Source organism: Ochotona curzoniae, unplaced genomic scaffold (assembly GCF_017591425.1).
Source record: "Ochotona curzoniae isolate NIBS_2020 unplaced genomic scaffold, NIBS_Ocur_1.0 contig_2321, whole genome shotgun sequence".
In the NCBI taxonomy this organism is placed as follows: Eukaryota; Metazoa; Chordata; class Mammalia; order Lagomorpha; family Ochotonidae; genus Ochotona; species Ochotona curzoniae.
The window spans coordinates 20353746-20373717 of NW_024465421.1; the positions used below are offsets into that span (position 1 = coordinate 20353746).

General features: G+C 45.2%; 1 protein-coding gene across 14 annotated transcripts in view; it reads right to left on the reverse strand.

Moving 5' to 3' along the window:
- Positions 1-19972, reverse strand: part of RBFOX1 (RNA binding fox-1 homolog 1) — a 1044467-nt gene that overhangs the window by 36349 nt on the left and 988146 nt on the right. For 11 of the 14 annotated variants that reach the window (XM_040973377.1, XM_040973373.1, XM_040973376.1 and 8 more), the window contains 2 exons: positions 14994-15126; positions 5370-5409 (listed from right to left, as the gene is read on the reverse strand). In XM_040973377.1, coding sequence (XP_040829311.1) covers positions 5370-5409; positions 14994-15126 — 173 coding nt within the window. Of the gene's footprint in view, positions 1-869; positions 913-5369; positions 5410-14993; positions 15127-19972 lie in introns of all 14 variants that reach the window. The other 3 variants (XM_040973369.1, XM_040973366.1, XM_040973374.1) reach the window with 1 other exon arrangement.

The following is a 19972-nucleotide window of genomic DNA, read 5'->3' on the forward strand; positions in this document are numbered from 1 at the left end:
CTGGAAGGAGTGGCAGGTGTGGCCACAAGACAGCCTTCCTCCCTTCTCAGGGTACTCAGTGTCTGTTCTCCATCTGTGTACAGCAGGTGTACCATACACATGTAACTCCAAATTTCACTTATTATGGTGATATTGGCAAGAAGATTTTCAAAATAAAAACATAAGTGTAAGTCATGACTCCCTAAAGAGCTCAAATCATATTAGATAGCAACTGAAGTCTGGTTTTCTTCCAATTAAAGTTCATCTCAGGAATTTTAACTATTTTGCTCTCTATGTCCAGGTAACTTTGCAATCATATTTTTTTAAAACTAAAACTCAATATTTAAAAAGTCCCTTTAAATGGACCTGATGGAGATGACGGGGCTACAGTTGGTAAGGATGCTAACGTTACTAACACTTGCCTTAGGCGCTCGGTCTCACATTAACTTCCACTCTGACAGCTTTAGCACTATAAATCAAACAAGGAGGATCTCTTACCAATGGATACATTGACATTTCTTTCCACAATTTTTAATAAATTTTTTTTGTGTGTGTGCTGGTTGAATTCAGATGTATTTTAAGCGAAGGATTGAACAGTCAAGCTAAATCTCCAAGTTGGCACATAATCTAACAGAACTCATGGTTACAACTGATTAAGATCACGCTGTTAGGTCAGGGCTCTAATAAAGTGGAAGGAACCTCCCCACGGTCATCAGCAGACCAACAGAAGCTAAGGGCACGAGCACCCTCATTCTGGAAAATTCAGTGAAGTCTGCTCCTTCTACATGAGAGAACATTTCCCCTCCCCAGAAGAGTCTTGTTAGTAAAGGCGGTTCAGAGCTAACCCACGACCAAGGGAGGAGTTTTTCCCACCAGTCAGGATTTCATACCTGCAGCAATTTATTGCCATACACAGGCTCTTGATACACTACTCTATAAGGAAACAGAAATGTAATGTTTTCAATGCAAAATGAAACAAATAAAAGAAAATGCATAAATCAGACACAAGTCCCAAAGCAATTCCTTTACAAGTTTGCTTTTCACATTTTACCAAGACTGTAGCAGACCATCAAAACCCACAGGAGAGGTGGGGCATTGTCAAACTCATTTTGGTGCAAATCTCCCTTGCTTAGAAGGGTGGAGAATTTGGATCTGGGGAAATCGGACCATACTCTTGTTGTGACACATCCTGAGTTTATTTTTATTAGGGGAGGAACAAAAAGCTTTCAAAGTGCGTTCCAACAGTTCAAGTTAACCTCTGCAAACAAATCTTTCCACCTCGTGATCAAAGTTTTCTGGAATGCCTGGTCTTTGAGGCAGTGAAGGCAACAGCACAGTCACAACCATAACTGCCTCAACATCTTTACCTACCAAATTATGAGTTACTGAATTTAAAAAGGGCACTTTGTGAATTCATATCACACAGAAGCTACCAAGAGTGCTAGCCTGTCCGTGCTGAATGCTCCTGGCAGGGTGGGTGCTCAGCCCAATGCCGGCATCCCAGTCACAGCCTGCATCTGATTCTGGCCCCAGTCCTCATTCCAGTTTCCTGCTCATGCATAGTATGGGAGGCAGTAGTGATGGCTCAAATGGCTTCTTGCCACTTCCGGTGAGAGAACTGGAGTGGGCCTTCAGCTCCTGGATTCGAGCCTGGCCCAGCCCAGGCCTTCCAAGGCATAAATCAGCAAAGGAAAGGTTTTCTGTTTTCTTCATTGCTGTTTCTCTCTCTCTCTCTCTTTCTTTCTCTCTCTCTCTCTCTCTCTCTCTCTCGTAGAACAGAGGAAAGGTAGAGGACAGAAGGGACAAGGGAAAGATTTAAAACAATAAAAAGTGGTAGCACTACATATGTGTCATTAATATGCTGTCACTTCGTTGCAACCTAACGTTGACAACTCTCATTAGAACCCGTAAACAGCCTGCAAAACAGATTTAGAATTACCTATGGTTGAAGCTACTAGTTCAGGTAAGCACCCTTAGTCTGAAATATTCTAGTTCCAGGGCAGGCATCAAGGCCTTGGAGATTCAGGGCTCTTTTCTATGGTGGGTCTAGGAACTTCAGTTCCTCGATTGCAACTTTCACAAACGTTGACTCATTGCTGTCAACACTGCTTGAAGTCTTCTCCTTTCACTTGACTCATTTGTTAAATAAAATAATTTTTCATTTTTTTTTACTTGGGTATCACAATGCAACAATAATGAACTTGCAGATTTGATAGGGTAATTATGAAGGCTAAATTTCTATCTTAAACACAAACATGCTCAGAAGTGCCTCTGTGTGTGTGTGTGTGTGTGTGTGTGTTGTGTGTTCAGGAGGGAGGGACTTGGGGGATGCTCATTGGGACCCACATTTCTGACTCAGGTTCCCACTCCTCCCAGCTGAACTGTCAATCATACCCTACCTGAGCAGGGCAGTTTCACGCCACCACTCCTGCCAAGGACTTAACTCCTGCATGCATACTTGCCTTACTTTTTTTAACCGTACTCTCTGGGTCTCGGGGACTCATCACCAGTCTGTCCCCTCTGGCAATGTCAGAGTCTATCACTGCTGCCCCTTCCCTCCCACAACCCTTTCTACTCTGAAATGCCCAAGGAAGGCTGGTGGTCAGGCCCGGGACCATGTGGCTCTTTTCACTCCCATGTGCCACAGCATGGTGAGGCAGTGTTCATCGCCTCCAGTGCCTGTTGGCAGGGATGGGGAGCCATCACGTACTCAGGGGAAGGGGAGGGGAGGGCCAGGGCCAGTGGAAAGGACAGTAGTCCGGAAGTGCAGGTCGCTCAGTAGTGCCGAGTGGCTGGAGTGTGCAAAAATTGGAATACAAAGAACCTCAGAGTAGCCTATCTTCCTCCCTCCAAAATAATCAAAGCTGACAACATCCTTCTCTGTCCCCAAAACCAAGAGAAATATGAGCTTGAAACCTGAGAGGGGCCTGAATTGTCTAACACACATCCTGGGTCCTCTCACGGTTGCCCCTAAGTTAATTAATTGTGTACTATTTTTAATGAGATCAAAGGGGTATATGAGAAACTTTAAGTAAAAAAGTCTCGTCATCTCCTCGGGATCTTTTTAACCATCACCTCTCTCACAAGGAAGCAGTAGGAATATTTGCCATCATCAGAAGATAGGAGGATCTCAAGGGAGACAGGGATGATAGTTTGAAAAAAAGGAATACATTCAGGGTAACATCCTCCTAGCCAGGATGAATTCTGCACAGTCGATCCTAGAGAAACAGCCTTTCTTTCTCTCGCATGCACGTGGGTTGTCTGAGTCCTTGCTCTACTGTGGAGGTGAGTGATCTAGTCGAGTAGCTCACTGCCATCCCTCTGCCTACTGCCCTGGGCAGCAGTACACCGACACCAAGCCAAGGATCCAGCATTCTTCTTGGAGACCAGCTGGAAATGTGCTAGGCAAGCAAAGCTCCCATGCTTCAGCAGGTTTTTCTGTTACCTTATTGCATATTTGGAACTGCCCCCTTATAAAAACAAACAAAAAGAACTTCCTGGCATCATATGAACATTAGAACAATGACACAAAAGTGTTTGGGTGGCCTGGAGAGTGACAAATAGTTTTGTAAACCTAGTTGACAGGCAACTCAGAACTACAGAAATGGGGTCCCTAGGAACTGCACCCCAAATTCTTCAGAGCTGCTCTACAGGAGCGGGTGGGGTGACCTTGAGTGAAACCACTGCTTCTACAGGGACTGGTGCCACAAGGGGACATTTCTGAGATTGCGCTCCCTGAAGGAATTCTGTTTCCCCCATAGATGGGCATACTCCCTTCTTGCCATGTTATCTTTCCTCTCTGCCCTGCTCTGTGGATTTGCAGGCATGATCTGTGCCACTTGCTCTCCTCAGCCACCTCTTGTTCTTATGGTTGCAATCTCGGCAGCCCCTGCCTTCAGGTAGCTGGACTCCCTGCTTCACATGAATTTCTGCGGCAAGGAAAAGATGCCAATTTTAAAAATGCATAGGCGAGCAACAACTAACCATGGAGAAACTGAGGCTATGAAAAAGACCCAACTCCAGTCACAGCATCTATACTCCAAGCTATGCCATTTGCCTTACTGCCCCCAAAGGCCACACACAAAGCAGGCTTCCTTAGGAGCCTGCCTGGCACTAGCCTGTCTCACTCAGCTGACACAGAATGAACTGAAAATCTGCGAAGAGGGTGGGCCAAGGAGCAGCTCCAGCTACGCAGAAACAGGAAATTGGTGCTTCACTGGCTGAGTCAAGGCCATCTAGCTTGTTGGGTCATCTCCAGCCCACATATGGTAAGTAATAGACCTGATGCAGTAATAACAGAACTTTGTTAAATCCACCACTGATGGAGATTAATACCATGTCTGAACACTGTAATGACCTGAATTTCCAAAGAAATAAAATTAAAGAGCCAGTGTCTTTCTCATTTTCTACTAAATGGCATCAATTTGATCAGAAATATGATTTTATTCTACTTTGTTAGTCTATAAAACAACAAATATGCTTCTACTGAGTGAGGTCATGTGTAATAAAAATAAACTATGTGATTGAGAAAAACACTCCTCAATGCCTCCAATTTTCAAAACTGGGTTCATTCCAAGTCATTCTTATAGCACTGATGCTCACGGCAGAGACTGCCTCTAGACCAACGCAGGTGAGTCTAATTATACGCCCTATGCTAGTACACACCTCATTCTTCCCTACAAACGAAGGGGTCAACCACACAGAAAGGTTTGGGGGTAGTGGAGGGGAAAACAGGTCAAAGGGCCAAGGCGCTGACATCCAAGTTCACACGCATCTCATTAGAAGAATGCAAAGGTGTTTCTTCATAAAAATTTCTATATTCAGAGAGAGAGGGAAAGGGGGAGAATAGGAGAGAGATGGATGGAGTGGGAGAGAGAAAGAGGAGGAGGAGGAAAGAGGAGGAGGGGAAAGGAAGAAGAGGGGAAAGAAGGAGAGACGGAGGGAGAGAGAGACTTTCTAGGGTTGTTGTCTTAAGTTAAAAAATAACATTATTCAGGAAAGTAGCAAAAGCATCATCCATGATCATAACTGTTGACCCTTTGCGGCTGGTAAGCACAGCTGTCATGCTACATCTGTACTGCAAACACACAGGCCGTGTCGAGGACTTCAGTGGCCATTTTACTGGGAGGTAGGCTGTTGAACTAGCATAAGGAAACTGCTATCTTTTGTGGAGGTCATTGCATTTTCTGAGAAGCAATTGTACTGAATGGCAAGCGATCTCTCCCAAGAGTCTGCGAGCTGAGGCTTCCTGTCCAGGGAAAGAAGTCACAGGACTCTTTCCTGTGGGCCAGGAACAGTACACTGAGCACTCTGACAAACTTGCAGCAAACTTGTGAAAAGAACGACTCTGAGATTCATCAAGGTCGGCATGCACGTTAATGAATACTTACATAAATGTCTGCACCATAAAATCCATCCTGGTAAACAACACTGCAAGGGTGCACACACAAAGAGAAACATCCATATTAGTGCATTGCCCCATGCAGACACACCAACCCCCGCACTGGCGAAGTTAGTCCGGTCACGGGATCCAACACATGGCAACCGAGGAGACTGTTCAATGGATTAAGGAGGTTGGAGACAACAGCGGTTGGTCCAAGGAGAAACATCAGGCTGAGGCAGAATCCGCACATGCCTGTGTTCTGGGCACCAAACTCCCCCTGCTCTCTGCAGGGCATGCAGAAACGCACTGCCAAGAATTGCAAAGAGGACGGAGGTGGTTTCTAAGTGGCATCATACCAAGCCATACCAAACATCTGTGTAAAAGTCCAATCAGAAGAGGCAAAGACGGAAGTGTTTTCTATAAGGGCAACAGCTGATGGGGCTTTGGGGAGCTAGGCAACCCAAACAATCTGTAACATTTACAATTTGTATCCTGTCACACAGATACGTATTTGATAATTTTGCCTGCTCCTCTTCTATGGCAAATGTGAGAGGATGATGTGTGTGTGACCACACCTATTTATGTGTTTATGCAGAACCAATAGATGCATTCTGTAGGTGTGTGTACGTGTGTGTTGTATGCACCACTGTACCACCATGTAAATGTGTGTAGAAATTTACATTTATGTCTATATCATGTCCATGCATACGCACACAGGCGTGTGAACATGAGTATGAGTGCCCATAAAAGGTGCATTTGAATATATGTGTGTGGCAGGTGAACCTGTGGGTTCATACTCAGAAAAAAAGAACATCTCAGTAAAATTTCACATCCTGATTGAGCAAGCCCAACCTCCTCGTAACCCTCTAGTCATGGCCCACCTCGTCATCGGCACTGGAAAAAGGGACTTCAAGGTGAGGAAGTGTGCTTCTGGACTTCTCTGGAGGTTGGGCGGTGTTGTTTCACAACCTCGCCTGGCTACGTGACCAGAGGAAGCAGATTTAGATTTCCTAAGTACTTCAGTGGGATTTATGACGGTTCATATGTGCCACTCTGTACACCTCACATGCTTTGATGAGGATCACAGGATATCTTGGTTTACAAAATGCCTGTTGCTAAATATGAGTTGTTCAAAGGCTGGAGGTTGTTATTAATAACCTTCCCCGGTATCTTCCCATGGAGTTTGCAGATGATTTACAGTTCTGGCAAAGGACCAATGAACCCACTGTTGAAGAAGCCAGGGTTTTAACAGAAACACAACTTTGATTAAGGATAGAACCCAGCAGGTTTCCAGAGCACAGCAGACCCGCATGGAAGCCAAGCATACTGAGCCAAGGGAAGGTCCTTCACAACAACAGCAACAACAGCAACAACAACACTAGCACGCGCGCAGACACACAGCCATGGCACTGCTTTGCTGGAGAACACCATAGTACACTTCGTAAAGCTTTTGGGAGTGGATTGACCAAGCCCCAAGTTCTGTTCTTAGAACATGGCAGGGATTTCACACACTTAAGAAGGTCGCTGGAGCAGCTTTGTGCTTGTTGTCCGCTTTTGATCCAGAGGGCTAGAGTTCACAGCAGCACTTGTCAAGCAGTGTAAAGCCCTAACCCAAGACCCTGAGCTGCACACCTTCCTCAGCCATGCTCTCAACTCTCTGTTTCCGGCACCAAAAGATAATGTCTGATGGGGGTTAGGAGGCAGGGTCAGCCTTCGCCAACAGGCCTTGGAATAGATCAGACAAGACAGGAGAGGGACAACTAGTTAGCTTGGCCTTAAAACCACAGAATTGGTCTTGTGACCATATCAAAAAAGCTTCTGTCCCCTTCTTTCACACTGTCATGCCTGCACACACACTATGCCCTGTGCTTTGCATGTCTTTTCTCCCCATACTGTCCTCCAAAAGCAGAGATCACCCACCCAAGGGACATACTGAATGGGAATCACACGCAAATTGAGTCAAATTCCAGCTTCCTTAGTCCATAGCTCTAGGCTCGTGGATAAATCACTTGGGATACTGAAGCCTCACTCATTTATTTATAAAATGTAAAGTGAAATCTGAAGGGATCTGTGTTTGTACATATGCATAAGAACAGATTTAGTGAGACCACAAAACTGAAGAACGTGCTTAATGTGTAGATCTGTCCCTGTCTTTGTGACTAAACACCTAAAGCTGAGGCACTTCTATCTGACATCACTTTTCATACCCTTATCTGGGCCATTCATCCACTGCTTTCTCCCACTTCAAGCACTGGTCCATGTGGCTCATTTCACATTCAAAAGTACACCCAATTCCATCCCACCTACTGCTCAGCACGTTATTCCAAACCCAGTAGGTTTGCAGTCATGATCAGCTGAGGGAACAGTACCCTTATTGTAAAGGACAGGTTGGCACTAACAGGCAGTTACATGGGTCACAGTCATTTATCTAGCGACTCTGGGGAAACTTAAGTGGCAACCTGGGAGGGGCAAGCCTGCAGGTTTGGGCATGTCTGTGATTTGGTTATTTAGTATCAATGGCTGATATCAATGCAGGTGTGGGGAGAACAAAATGTAAAAACAGGACCCTGGGGGCAAGTGCTAGGCACACCCCGAGAACTGTGCCTGCTGCATCTCCTATCAGAGTGTGCAATCACTGCTCCTGATCATGTGTGGCAACAGGTGATGGCTCACGTAGCTGCATCCTCACTACCAATGTGGAAGACCCAGATAGAACGTTGGGCTCCTGATTCTGGGCTGATCCAATCTGGTGCTATAGGCATTTGGGGGAAGGGAAGAACTCCCCCGATCTGTCTCTATCTTTCCAATAAAGTGAAAATGGGCACAATCTTACACACACGTACACACAAACACGTAACTTTTGTTGTTCATGAGGAGCAAAGACTGGATTCTGCATGAGGAGACCAATGCCAGAGAATAGACAGACAGTGGTGCCAGTGTCAACAAAACACTAATTATTTACCAAAATATTCACTCATACGTAAACACAGGAGACCATTCCTTTCTCTATCTGCATAGCAGAACCTACTCTGTCATGGCTCTTCTGCAGACACTGGAAGAAGACTGATGCCAGCCCCAGTGGCTCTCAGCAGCACACAGATGGACCAGTACAGGAGTCACCTTCTGTGATAAAGGCAGAACTCTGGGCAGGGAATTCGGCACTTCTTTTATAAGGACTAGTTAGACACCATGTCCACCTGCTGCTGTCCCCATGCCAGGTCAATGTGGACCAGAACTTGGTAGACGGTAGAATGGAAACTCTGGTCAATGCTCTGAATGTGTCATGGAGAGATGTGGCCAGCCATGGAAATAGGCAATGTGAACAAGTGACACAGAAAGCTCATGGCTGTAACCAGGCAGAGAGAGAGGGGAACAGCAGGTTGGACAAAGGGAAGAACCTGTGCAATGCTCAGTGGTAGGAGGCTGACTCCATGGTTGAGCCTGGAGGAAGGGCAGGCTTAGAGTTCAAGGGTCTTCCGAAGCTTAACAGAATGGTGTGGCTTCTAGGAGAAAACAACAACTGTGGCTTGATAATAAACCATTCAGTGAAGGGCTAAACCAGCCTCTCGTGCATCTTGTGGACAGACACAAAGGGCTGCGTTAGTGATTGATCTTCACTGACAGTATCGCCGTCCTCAGCGCTATAAGATGAAGCCGCCTAACACCTCGGTGATTTTCACCAAGGCACCAGCAATAGCATCACCACTACCATTCCTATTTACAGAACAATTGTCCTGGATCAGTCCTTCCTCTAGGCTCTGCACATGTTCAGCCTCCCAGTGAATCCTCACGATGCTCCTATGGGACAGATAACGTTATTTCATGAAGAAACTGAACCAGAGAGAGCTGGGATTATGGCCTACATTGTCTGATTCTGTAGCTCAAACTTTTGGCTCCTATTCTAGGCAGTGGCAGTCCATGAGCACGCATCAGAATCACCCAGAGACTTGTTCAAGTTCACAAACCCCGTGCCAAGCTGAAAGGTTCTGATTCAACAGATGTGCACCGCGGGAAGCACTGATGATTTTTGTCTGTAGCAAGGAGTGCACATGCAAGAACTAAGAGAATCTCTGCAGACAGTCGTTATCCCCAAAGTGTTATCTTACATTATATTTGTGAAAAAGCTGATGATGATCTTCAGTTTCACTTTGTTTGAAAGGTTTGGGAAAGCTCTTCTATACAGTCTCATGCTAACTTTCAAGAATAAGACCAAATCTATCTGAGAGCCTCACCCAACAGGTGCACTGCAGATATCAGATACATGGGGAATTGCGAGAAGGGTTCCAAGCACTAGATGCAGCTATGGATACATTAGCCATGGCCCAGACACACGAGAAGAGAACTGCTGTCATGCAAGGAACAGGTGCAGCCCTATTTTAATGCGGAGATGGTATGTCTAGCCACACAAAGGTAATTGTATTGCTTGTCAATCACTTTGGGACTGCAAGACACATTTGCAAAAACATAATGCAAATGCACATCTCATTTTCTTAGAAAAGTAATAGCAGTAGTTAAATATTTGGATGAATGCAAGCAGGAAATGATTGCGCTACAGCAAATTAGTTTACTTTAAAAAACCCAGAAAGTCTAGGATGCCCCAAACGATAAAATCTGTTTGTATAATGTAACATATACCAAGCACAAATATATTCCGGTAGGAAAGGTTATTTAAAACTTCTCTACCTTGCTTCCTTTTCTAACCAGAAAAAAATTAAATTTTTAGTGTGTTCAAATACAACCATTTAAATGGCAATTGGGTAGATCCACTGGGATTTGTATACAATTGTGCATGTGTTTGCACATAAACAGATTATCAAAGGGCATCTTTGGATTCTTCTTCCCCTAAAACAGCTTCAAAAACTAACTTTGTGCTGTTTGCCAATACTATATTCACCCAATGAAGACACTGGTGAGAGGAAGCCATCAGTCTCTCATAAAAGAAGAGAATGTTGGGAAGTATTCTGATGATGGGTAATGGAGACCATAGATCCTGGTGCACACATGACATACAAAGCACCTAAGCATCGGACACAGGTCAGACACCTGAAATTTAGAAAACGGAAGCAGAAAACAGGACTGGTTGACACAAGAAAGACCTACGGACGGTGTGAGGTTCTGGTGTCAGAGGCTTTTGCAGACTGGAATCTGCAAACCTTCCAAAAGGAGCTCTGTGGGCTTCGTTCCTGCACTGGCCAACACTGGGACGCACTCTCCAAAGATTCCCGGAGAACCAAAGCCCACACACTGATGCTGCATCTTAGGTCTAGAACATTTTACAAGCCCCTTGGTGCTCCGTTACAGCCCCTTATTGTATCCTCATGCAAGACAGACAGTACATGGTAGACACTTGATTAGTAGCTCCTTAAGAATTAAGGATAGAGCATGATGAGACCATCTAAGGAGATTCCTCTGAGAAGGCTTTGGGGTTTAGCTGCTGTCGAACATCTCTAATGACTCCATGTGATATCTTGATCCACATCCACACATCATTTTGAATAGCAATTACCCAAAGCTCACTTCTCTCAAATGACAGAGAAAGGCAGATTGGACATTGAGGTTTCTCCATCAAAATTGACTCCAGGACAAAATACAAGCAGAGATAAGGAAGATTTCATCTACTCAGCACTAGTTAATATTTTATCGACAACCTGTATATTCCATTAACAATTCAAGCTCCTCTGTCCAAAATCACCTCTGTGGCTTGGGGGTAGTGGAGTTCTGTGAACTACAGGTGCCTCCCAGCAAACAGGTAAATAATACATAGAGGGAGACGTAAGATCCACCTGTGTATTCAACACAAGCCAAAAGGGCACGGAAAAAGAAACGAGTGTGGGCAGCTAATAAAAATTCAATAACTCTATCAACCTCAACAACAGCTGCTACAGTTGACTAGCCATGTGGCATACAATGGACCTTCCAATTTGAAACCTTACATGCATCTCCCTATTTCATCCTCTACCTATCCTACAGAGGCTGGTACATTCTTCACTCTGCTAAGGAAACTAACTCTGCAGAGGTTAATTAAGCTGCTCGTGTTTGTATGAGATACAGTTTTAGGGCTCAGCCTAACCTGACCCAAAGCCAGTAGGACTATACAGATCTTGTAGACTGTGCAGATCACCTAGCCGTTTTCAGTTATTTTAGCAATCAACAGGGGATGAGATGGATGGGTGTAGGGCCTTCTACTTGTTCTGAGCCCCTCCCTGCCACTATCCTCAATACAGTCTCTGTTCCTAGAAGGAATAATGATGCCTTAATGGCTCTAATGCATTCTATTTAGGCAGATGCAAGGAAATAAACTAGGGCTTCATTACATTATGTTTTTATGTTGCTAGAAGGGACTTCAGAAAATATCAGAGGTTGAACAGAAAAATCAAATCCATAAAAGGAAATGGAGGAATGTAAAGGCATCATTTCTCAATCTTCCTATGTGATAATCTTGGTGTTGGGTATGGTTCATAAATGTAGCCATGGATATTTGCTAGGACTTATCTATTCTCTCTGGAGGGTTGGGAATACAGACACAGGGATCATGGAAATCATGACAAACATTTGGTTATAATTTTGTTAACACAAGTTCACATAATTCAAACATGAGAAACTTGATGGAAAACAGAGATGGAGGGCAGTTACATGGATTTTCAGCTGATGATACTAGGAAAATAACTTCTTGTTTAGTCAACACAATCACCAAGGTTATGTCTTAGGAAAGACTGGGATGCTGAGGTGCGGAGGAGAATCAGAATGAGAGCCTCATGGAATGTCTTGGGAAAGGACCAGACTGAACCCTATCCTGTATTTTCCCCTTTTGGCAAGCCTTCTTTGAAAAGGTATAGCTGTTTTAGTGCTCACACATTACCTTATCATCCGTCATATTTAATAAAATTCTTAGCTTGTATGTCATTTACCCCTGTTCTACTCAAAGAAATACCTCCAAAGGTACTATTTGTCTCTGCATGTTTAGTGTCCAACAAAACACAAAGAATGAGCAAAATATTGGGAATGAAGTTAAAGACATCAAACCTATCAAACCCCCAAATTAAGAGACTTTGGAGACAAAAGGCTCCAGTAAATCCTATCTTGCTCTGGACTCACTGAAAATCAACCACATTTTCCAGAAAGAGCAGGTTTCCAGACTCTTGGCTACCTGCTTCCACTACTGCCTCGAGGACAGGGTCCCCTCTCTCCTAGCCAGAGCATGTCATGTGTCTTACTCTTTTCTAGTCCTTTCCAAGAAGAGCTGGCCCCCTGAATCCTTTAAAATGATGTGTATACCCTTTGTCACTGGATGCCAGGGCTCCCCAGAAAGTCATCTAATGCAACATTCAGATACAAGTCAAATTAGCTTCTGCTCTACTGAGACTTTGCTCTTACTGACTAGGAAGATACAAACATTCCTTCTGTGCCTCCCACCGGCCCCTTGCTAAGAATTCTTGATTCTAAGGACGGGTTGACAATACCAGCCAGAATAATGTTAGCAAAGAGGCATGATCCACCGTTAAAACCAAAATGATGAAATTTTAAAGTTAAATCCCATCCAAAGTTGCACAAACACACCACTTTGCCATTCGGAAGCACCCGTGTCTCTCCCTGGCGAATGTGGCATTCATTAGTTATGCATGGGTGTTCCCGGCAAAACACACGTTCATTATAAGTTAGCAAATTTCAATTTTATAGCAGGTGTGCAATGCTGAGGTTTTTATAAATTGCTCATGTGAGGGTAAGCCATATAATTTTACTTTATTTTTTTTCTATTCAATATAGTGTGAGATGCTGAGGGCATACATAGAGAAAAGCTACAATTACCATGTACTGAGGTAAGATAATGATTTTCAGACAGACTAACGTGGCAGAAACCTGCAATTTTGCATTTATGGCTTATGAATCTTGCTTTAGTAATTACATGAGCCCACAGGGTAACTTGTTTGTTTCTGTTTTCCTTCATAACTCATCACGTGTCCTTGGGAATAAAAATCTCAGCGGCTTTTCTGAACCTATAAAGCGGGCTCAACACTGTGGGGGAGCAGGTATGGACTACACCACTGACGGTACTTTACAGTCAGCCAGGCCAGGCCCTGACCTGCAGGTGCAGCCTGGAGGATGGGGAGAAGTTAGGTTCATTCATGGTTTGTTAGTTTCCGTTTTTGTGTGATTCGATCCACTTAGGGGTCAGAGCTGTCTCAAATCGTGACTACACAATAAAACTGACAGGCACCTGCCTTCTTTATCCTTTGTATTCCAGTTCCATTTCTTGATAGACTTAACTTTGTTTCACTACTTTACTTCAGAAATACTATAAATGCTCCATTTTGGAATGGCTTGAGATGTAAAAAAAAAAAAAAAAATCACACAAAATATTTCCTTTGTCATCTAAGTGATGGAGACATGACTCAGGCTAATTCAGCTGAGGTACAAGGCAGATCAGCAACAGAGCTTTCTGCAAAAACATTCAGCCCTGTCTACCAGGCCTGGAGGCAGCTATACACTAAGGGTCAGGGAGCCCCGTCTACCAGGCCTGGAGGCAGCTGTACACTAAGGGTCAGGGAGCCCCATCTACCAGGCCTGGGGGCAGCTGTACACTAAGGGTCAGGGAGCCAGCTATTGGACAGAGAAGCTACTGGATGCTGTGGGTTTTCCAAGTGTAGCATGCTAGACATCTTGAATGTCACGACTCCCTGTGATGGAGAGTGGAGGAAGTGAGTGCTACAGGAGGCTGCGCAGTCTCCCTGGCCTCCACGCCTAGGTCTCTGCATCTTACCCCCTGTCCTGGCCTGGGGTACCACCTCAGAAGCATCCCTCCCTCTCAGACCCTTAGCAGACAAAAATGTCCTCTTGGTATTTCCCACAGAAGAGCAGAAAGAACAATACTTGATGATGGCCATCTACTGGGTCAATGCCTTTTTTTTAAAGCATTCTTCACCATTTTTTGATACACATTCAGCCAAACCAAAGTCCACCCAAAGAAGAATTCAAAGGACAACTGGGCACAAACTCATCTGCATAGTCCCCACAGAGCAAAACGTAAGGCCAATGCCATTTTGTGCAATGTAACTGGAAGAATTGTGTGTCTACATTTCAATTCTATTGAGCTCAGTCATGTTTGCATTTTGACTCAACACATAACTTGTCAGAGGCTCATCTACCTCAAAGCTCTGGATGTCTCTGGGGAGGGGGACAAGCCCACCCTGGTGATTCTGATGTAGGGAAACCTCCCATCCCTCTGTAGAGAAACACAGGGGCAAGAGTGGTCCAACCTCCTTAATAACCAGATGTTTGCAATCATCTGAAATATACCTTTGACTGTAACTATTGCTCTGTTCTCCAGCATTCAGTCTCAAAAAGAATTTACATAACAACATGTGACATGTAGAATGCTTAAAGGTACCAACCATGACAGGACAAATTACACTCATTTTTCAACACTCCTTGCAAGGTGCACCACAGCAGGCGCGTACAGGACTGCATGCTGGGATGGTTCTGGAGGGGCAGTCAAGACCATCATGCGTGCACGGGCAAACAGCTTTGTGCCTCTGGGGAAGAGCAGGGAGGGAGAGGAGGGGAGGAAAGGAAAGGAGAGCGGGAGTGAGAGTCAGTGCAGGGAGGCCTGCCCTGGAAGGGCTGCCCCACTTACCCGCCATAGGCCGGGATCGGAGGCGGAGGTGCTGCAGCCCTGAAGGTGTTGTACACGGTGCGCCCACGGCCTCGTAGATGCGCCCCTCGGTAGGCGGCCGCGGCAGTGGCGGCTGGATACGGGAAGCCGGGCACTGCAGATGAGAGAAGAGAAAACCAGGGAGCTGTCAGTTGTGAATCAGTGCTTGAGCAGTGGTCTGGGACCTGTCCCCACGGGGCACCAGCTCTCCACCCTGCCAGGATCAGGGGGTAAGAGACAGTGGAGGGCTCGGTGGACGAGCTGGGCTTTGGCAGAGGCTAACTAGGTCCCTGCGGGGAACAGAATATATCACATAGGGTGTCTGTGTGTGTATAGCCTATGTGATATATCCTATATATGTGTATGATATATATATATACGTATATACACTACGTGGTATATTCGATATATGTGTGATATATACATCCTACGTGTGCATATATACACACCTGTATATCTTACGTAAACATATATACACACACATATACACATGACAAGCCATTATACAGATCTCAAGGTTAGGAAAAGCAGACTGCGAAGACGCATACGCCAACCCCCTTCTCAACCAGGGGATGTTGAAGTGTTGGTGGGAAATGAAACCCAACGTGTCTCTTGGCACCAAGATGTTGCAAAACCCATGCACAGCTTCTTTCAGGAACATATACCATGGCACTTGTGAAAACCCTTTGTATGGATGGATTTGACAATGTTTCACACAAAAATACATTTATTTTTTCAAGCCACTTCCATGAACATTTAAGTGCCTGCCTCTACACAGGTACAAGGGGATTTCCAAAACTTGGAAATATCTGAATGACGAGGGGCCAGCCTGCTTGATGGAGCCCATCACACCTTTCCCTGACCAAGCGAATGCAACGGGAGAATTACAGAGCCATGCCAGGGTGACTTCACCCTTCTGTTTATGTCTGAGGAGACCATAAAGTCTATTTTTAACTTTTTTTTTTGTGGTTAAGGACAGATCGTACCATTTGGTTCACTGCTCTTGCCAGCCCTAGCACCTGCCATCCATGGATCATGTCTCAACTTGCCACGCTCAGAAGCTCAGGGAGGGGCAGGCCTGAACTGGAATTGCAGGTCAATCCGAAAGCACCAAAGCACACTGGCATCCTAAGATACCAGACCCTTGCTTCAGAAAACGGCTGGGGAGGCCTTCCACTCCCAATCTATCTTGCCACAGTTCAAATATTAGGTTTTCAGGCGAACACTCGGATTGTGAAATAGAGCAAACGAGGAACTCACAATCTGGTGGAGCAGCTGGCGGCTGTGCGAGCAAGCACGGTAATTATGCTGACCTATCCATTATCACTGGCTACAGTGCCGGGGGAGCAAGACAAGATCCCTCTCGGCGACAAGCAGGTTGTACAATACTTCTTGGAGGACTCAGACGGCAAGATACCATAGGAAACAGAAGCTCAGCAACACAGGGTGGAGAACACATGCTGTCAGAAGCTGAGCGCCGGGCTTGCCTGGGTGCCTGCTTTGTTTCGGGACGCACCTGTCACTCCTGACATAGGGAAAGGCATTTTGCAGATCGTGGTACCAGGCTCTGCGGGCCCATGGAAGCAGCAATCACTGCAGATTCCTTTTTTGCACACGGAACACACCTGGCTTATGTGTTGCTTTCCTGGCAGACTGAGCTCCAGCAGTCGTAACCTAAGGGCTGCACAGATCACACCCTCACACAGAGGCTGCATCAGGAAGAAGGATGTGCCTCCATGTCCCGCAGGGAAATGCCCGCTCTGCTCTCCCCTTGCTGTGTCACTGCAGAGCAGACACGGGGTCCTCTGGGAAGTTTCCACTAGGTCACGATGCTCACATAATATTTCCTCCTCTTCCTATCTCCTTTCCTTCCTTCCCTCTCTCCCTCCTCCCTCTTTCATTCCTTCACTTTTTTCTTCCTTCCATTTTTCTCTCCCCCTATTCTTTCTTCCCTTCCTGGCATGCTTGCTTTCTTGATTGTCTCCTCTCCTTCCCATCTCCATTGGTACAAAAGCACAAGAAAGCTGTCGTCATCCTCCTCTGACCCATGCACAGCTCCAGGAGCTTGGATCCCAGCATTAGAGGGAGGGACTCTACCTAATGCTAGATGCAAGCTCCAAGAGGGTGGTGGTTTCAGCCCTTGATTCAGACAAGGGTTCAGATCCAGGCAGGTATTGAGTAAACTAGCACTGGGCCTGGTCATCCACCTGTAGGTAAGCAACGTCTGCCCGTCTCCTCCTGGGGGTAGGAGAGACCCTTCTCCACACTGTTCACCATCCACAGCTCTGTCCTGTATCACAGCGGCCCTCCCGCACTTAGTCAATGAATAGTGTGTCAGTCACATAGACAGAACTCCAGTGCGGCTCCAGTGGGACTCCTGGAAGGCTGGCTTCTATTTCCAAAGATGCTGCACTGGTACAGAGAACGTCATCAGGTACAGAGCATGTGCAACTGCAGTGGCAAGACAGGTATTTGGTATGAAAACACCTGGGATGCTGAGAGCCACCACTTGCATTCACCCCTACTGCTTCTCCTGCAGCACTGTTATCAGTTTGCGAATGTTTCTTGATTCAAGCTTTCCCTCAGACAGGCAATATCTAAAAAAGATAACAAGTTAACATAATGCCTTCCTGATTGCCCCAAACAATGCTCTTGGGGAATCCAGCAAGAACATTCCACGAGCATGGCAATAGTGCATAATAAGGCATCACAGAAAAGGACAATGTTCATCAACAACTCAAACTTGGCTGATGCCAAACTGCATTGCCTGTTTCCATGCCTGGAAACTAGATGGATGGTTTCTGACATCATAGTTCTCATCAGATGCCATGAAGACAAGGGATCAATTACAATTTCCAATGACAACAACACAAACCCACTGTCTGCGGACACACTCGATGCTGCATGGAAGGAATATGCATTTTTAACATGCCTAAAAGGTGACCTGTACCAGCTGGATTATGGCTAAATGCATATATGAAGCATATGATTCAAATTAAACAAAACCAAAATGGCTTTGTCCTACAACCACATGAAAACAAAACATCCGAATCACATGCTCTCTGTGGCATGACACTTCTCTCTTGCTGAGCTCAGGTTAGCCTACACAACAGCTCAAGGGTTTGGATCCAATAAGAGGGTAAGACAGTGCTTCGTAAATCTCAAGCGAAACACTATGCTGAGACTCACCATGCCCTATATCTAGGATGGAGAAAAACCTGATTCAAATAAAAGTCCCATCTATTGCTATGTCTAATTACTCTTTGTTAATCAAGAACACTGTCGGGAAAAAGGATATCACGTGACAGGCATTTCCTAACCTCAACACTGGAGTTGGATATTTTCATCCCCTTGAGGTTAATATACATATAAATAGATCACCAAAGAAGAGAAACATAAAATATTTAGGCTGATTTGTGGCTAGCCTGCATATAACTCCTTTGTTCTGGGCCTAAGGAAGAGCAGCAAAGGAAAAGCCGGAGAGGTCCATTATCCAGGAAAAGTTCCTTCTTAAGCTTTATCTAGCATGAATCAAAGTGAAAAATCTGGCATCACTGCAACAAAAATTGGATTTAGCTCATGAGCTAAAAATGAATTTCTCTCCAAGAAAACAGAGCACAAGCTAAGAGCAAATAACCAATTGCACATCTTGTTGACACATCAACATTTCCATCCCACCCACTCTCGGCCTTCAGCTCGATTTATGCTCAGAACTGTTTCTGGGGAGCTTGCTGGAGTACTCTCAGTTTTGCAAAGGAGCTCTACGCTGTGGAACTCAATGAAACGGAAACTTCAGGGATGTAACAAGAAGGCCTGCTGTGATATGCTCAAGCACCAACAGTTTTAAAAAGCAAGACGTGTGGGTGTATCTGCTGGCCAAATGAGCCAATGACCAAAAGTGTCAACTGCGGACCGCTCGTCTCCCCCTCAAACACACAATCTCCTTCTCCACCCCAAACAAGCTCGGCACTCATGTATTTACAGAGACCAGGGTGCCTTTCCCCTGTCTCTTTTATGAACATGGTGCTTACCTTCGAAAATAAACACAAATGAGATCATCTCGCCAGCCCGGAAATCCCAAGAGAAGCAGCACAAAATCAGGGGAAAATACTTGAGGGTTATAAACTGCGTATTAAAGTTTTAGAGCGCCGGGAGAGACGGCAGAGTAGCAGATGCGAAACCCGACAGGGGGGCAGAATCTGCATCAAAGCTGTAAAAATATACAACCGCTTTAATGGGCAATTATTCCTTGCATTTGTGCACTGGTTGGAATTTGCATGAGCCTGCCAGATGCCCTGGAAAAGGTGTGCCATCAGAATGGAGGAGCGGCTCTCTCTTTGTCCCACGTGTCCTGTTTCTCGGCCCCATAATGTCACCTCTTCCTATTCCTCATAGCCTGATAGGGTGGGGAAAAAAGGGAGGGGTGGGGAGGAGAATGTAAGAATGTTGATGCTACTCAGTGGCTGAATGATTTCGGGGTGATTTACAGTAGGAAATTCACCATTCTTAGATGCAGGTGCATCTCAACAGCAGGGTTACATGTTCTACAGGATTCCCCCTCCCGGTCAACCCCATTCTCTGTGCGTGCCATTAATTAAGAAGTAGCACAGTAACTCACACAGAGGAGGGATAAACAGCTGGCCATTGCTCATGGAGCAGATAATTCAGAGGCAGGGCACTGAATGATAAACATGAGGAAGAACAGTAAAAGAAATCATTTTCCAAAATGAAAAGCACGGCAAATGGGCTTATTACATGATGTTTACACACAACTAGGTCACTCTTTCTAAATGACATTATATAGAAAATTTAATGCTAGAGCATATTAGGTTCTATGGGAAAAAATGAGACTGAAAAAGCTTTCAAATTTTTAAAAACCCAGTAATTACAAAATTTGGGGAAAACAGGTGGAGGGCAGAAGGCGGCCCCTTACTCTCAAATAGTTCACAAAAATACCAAAA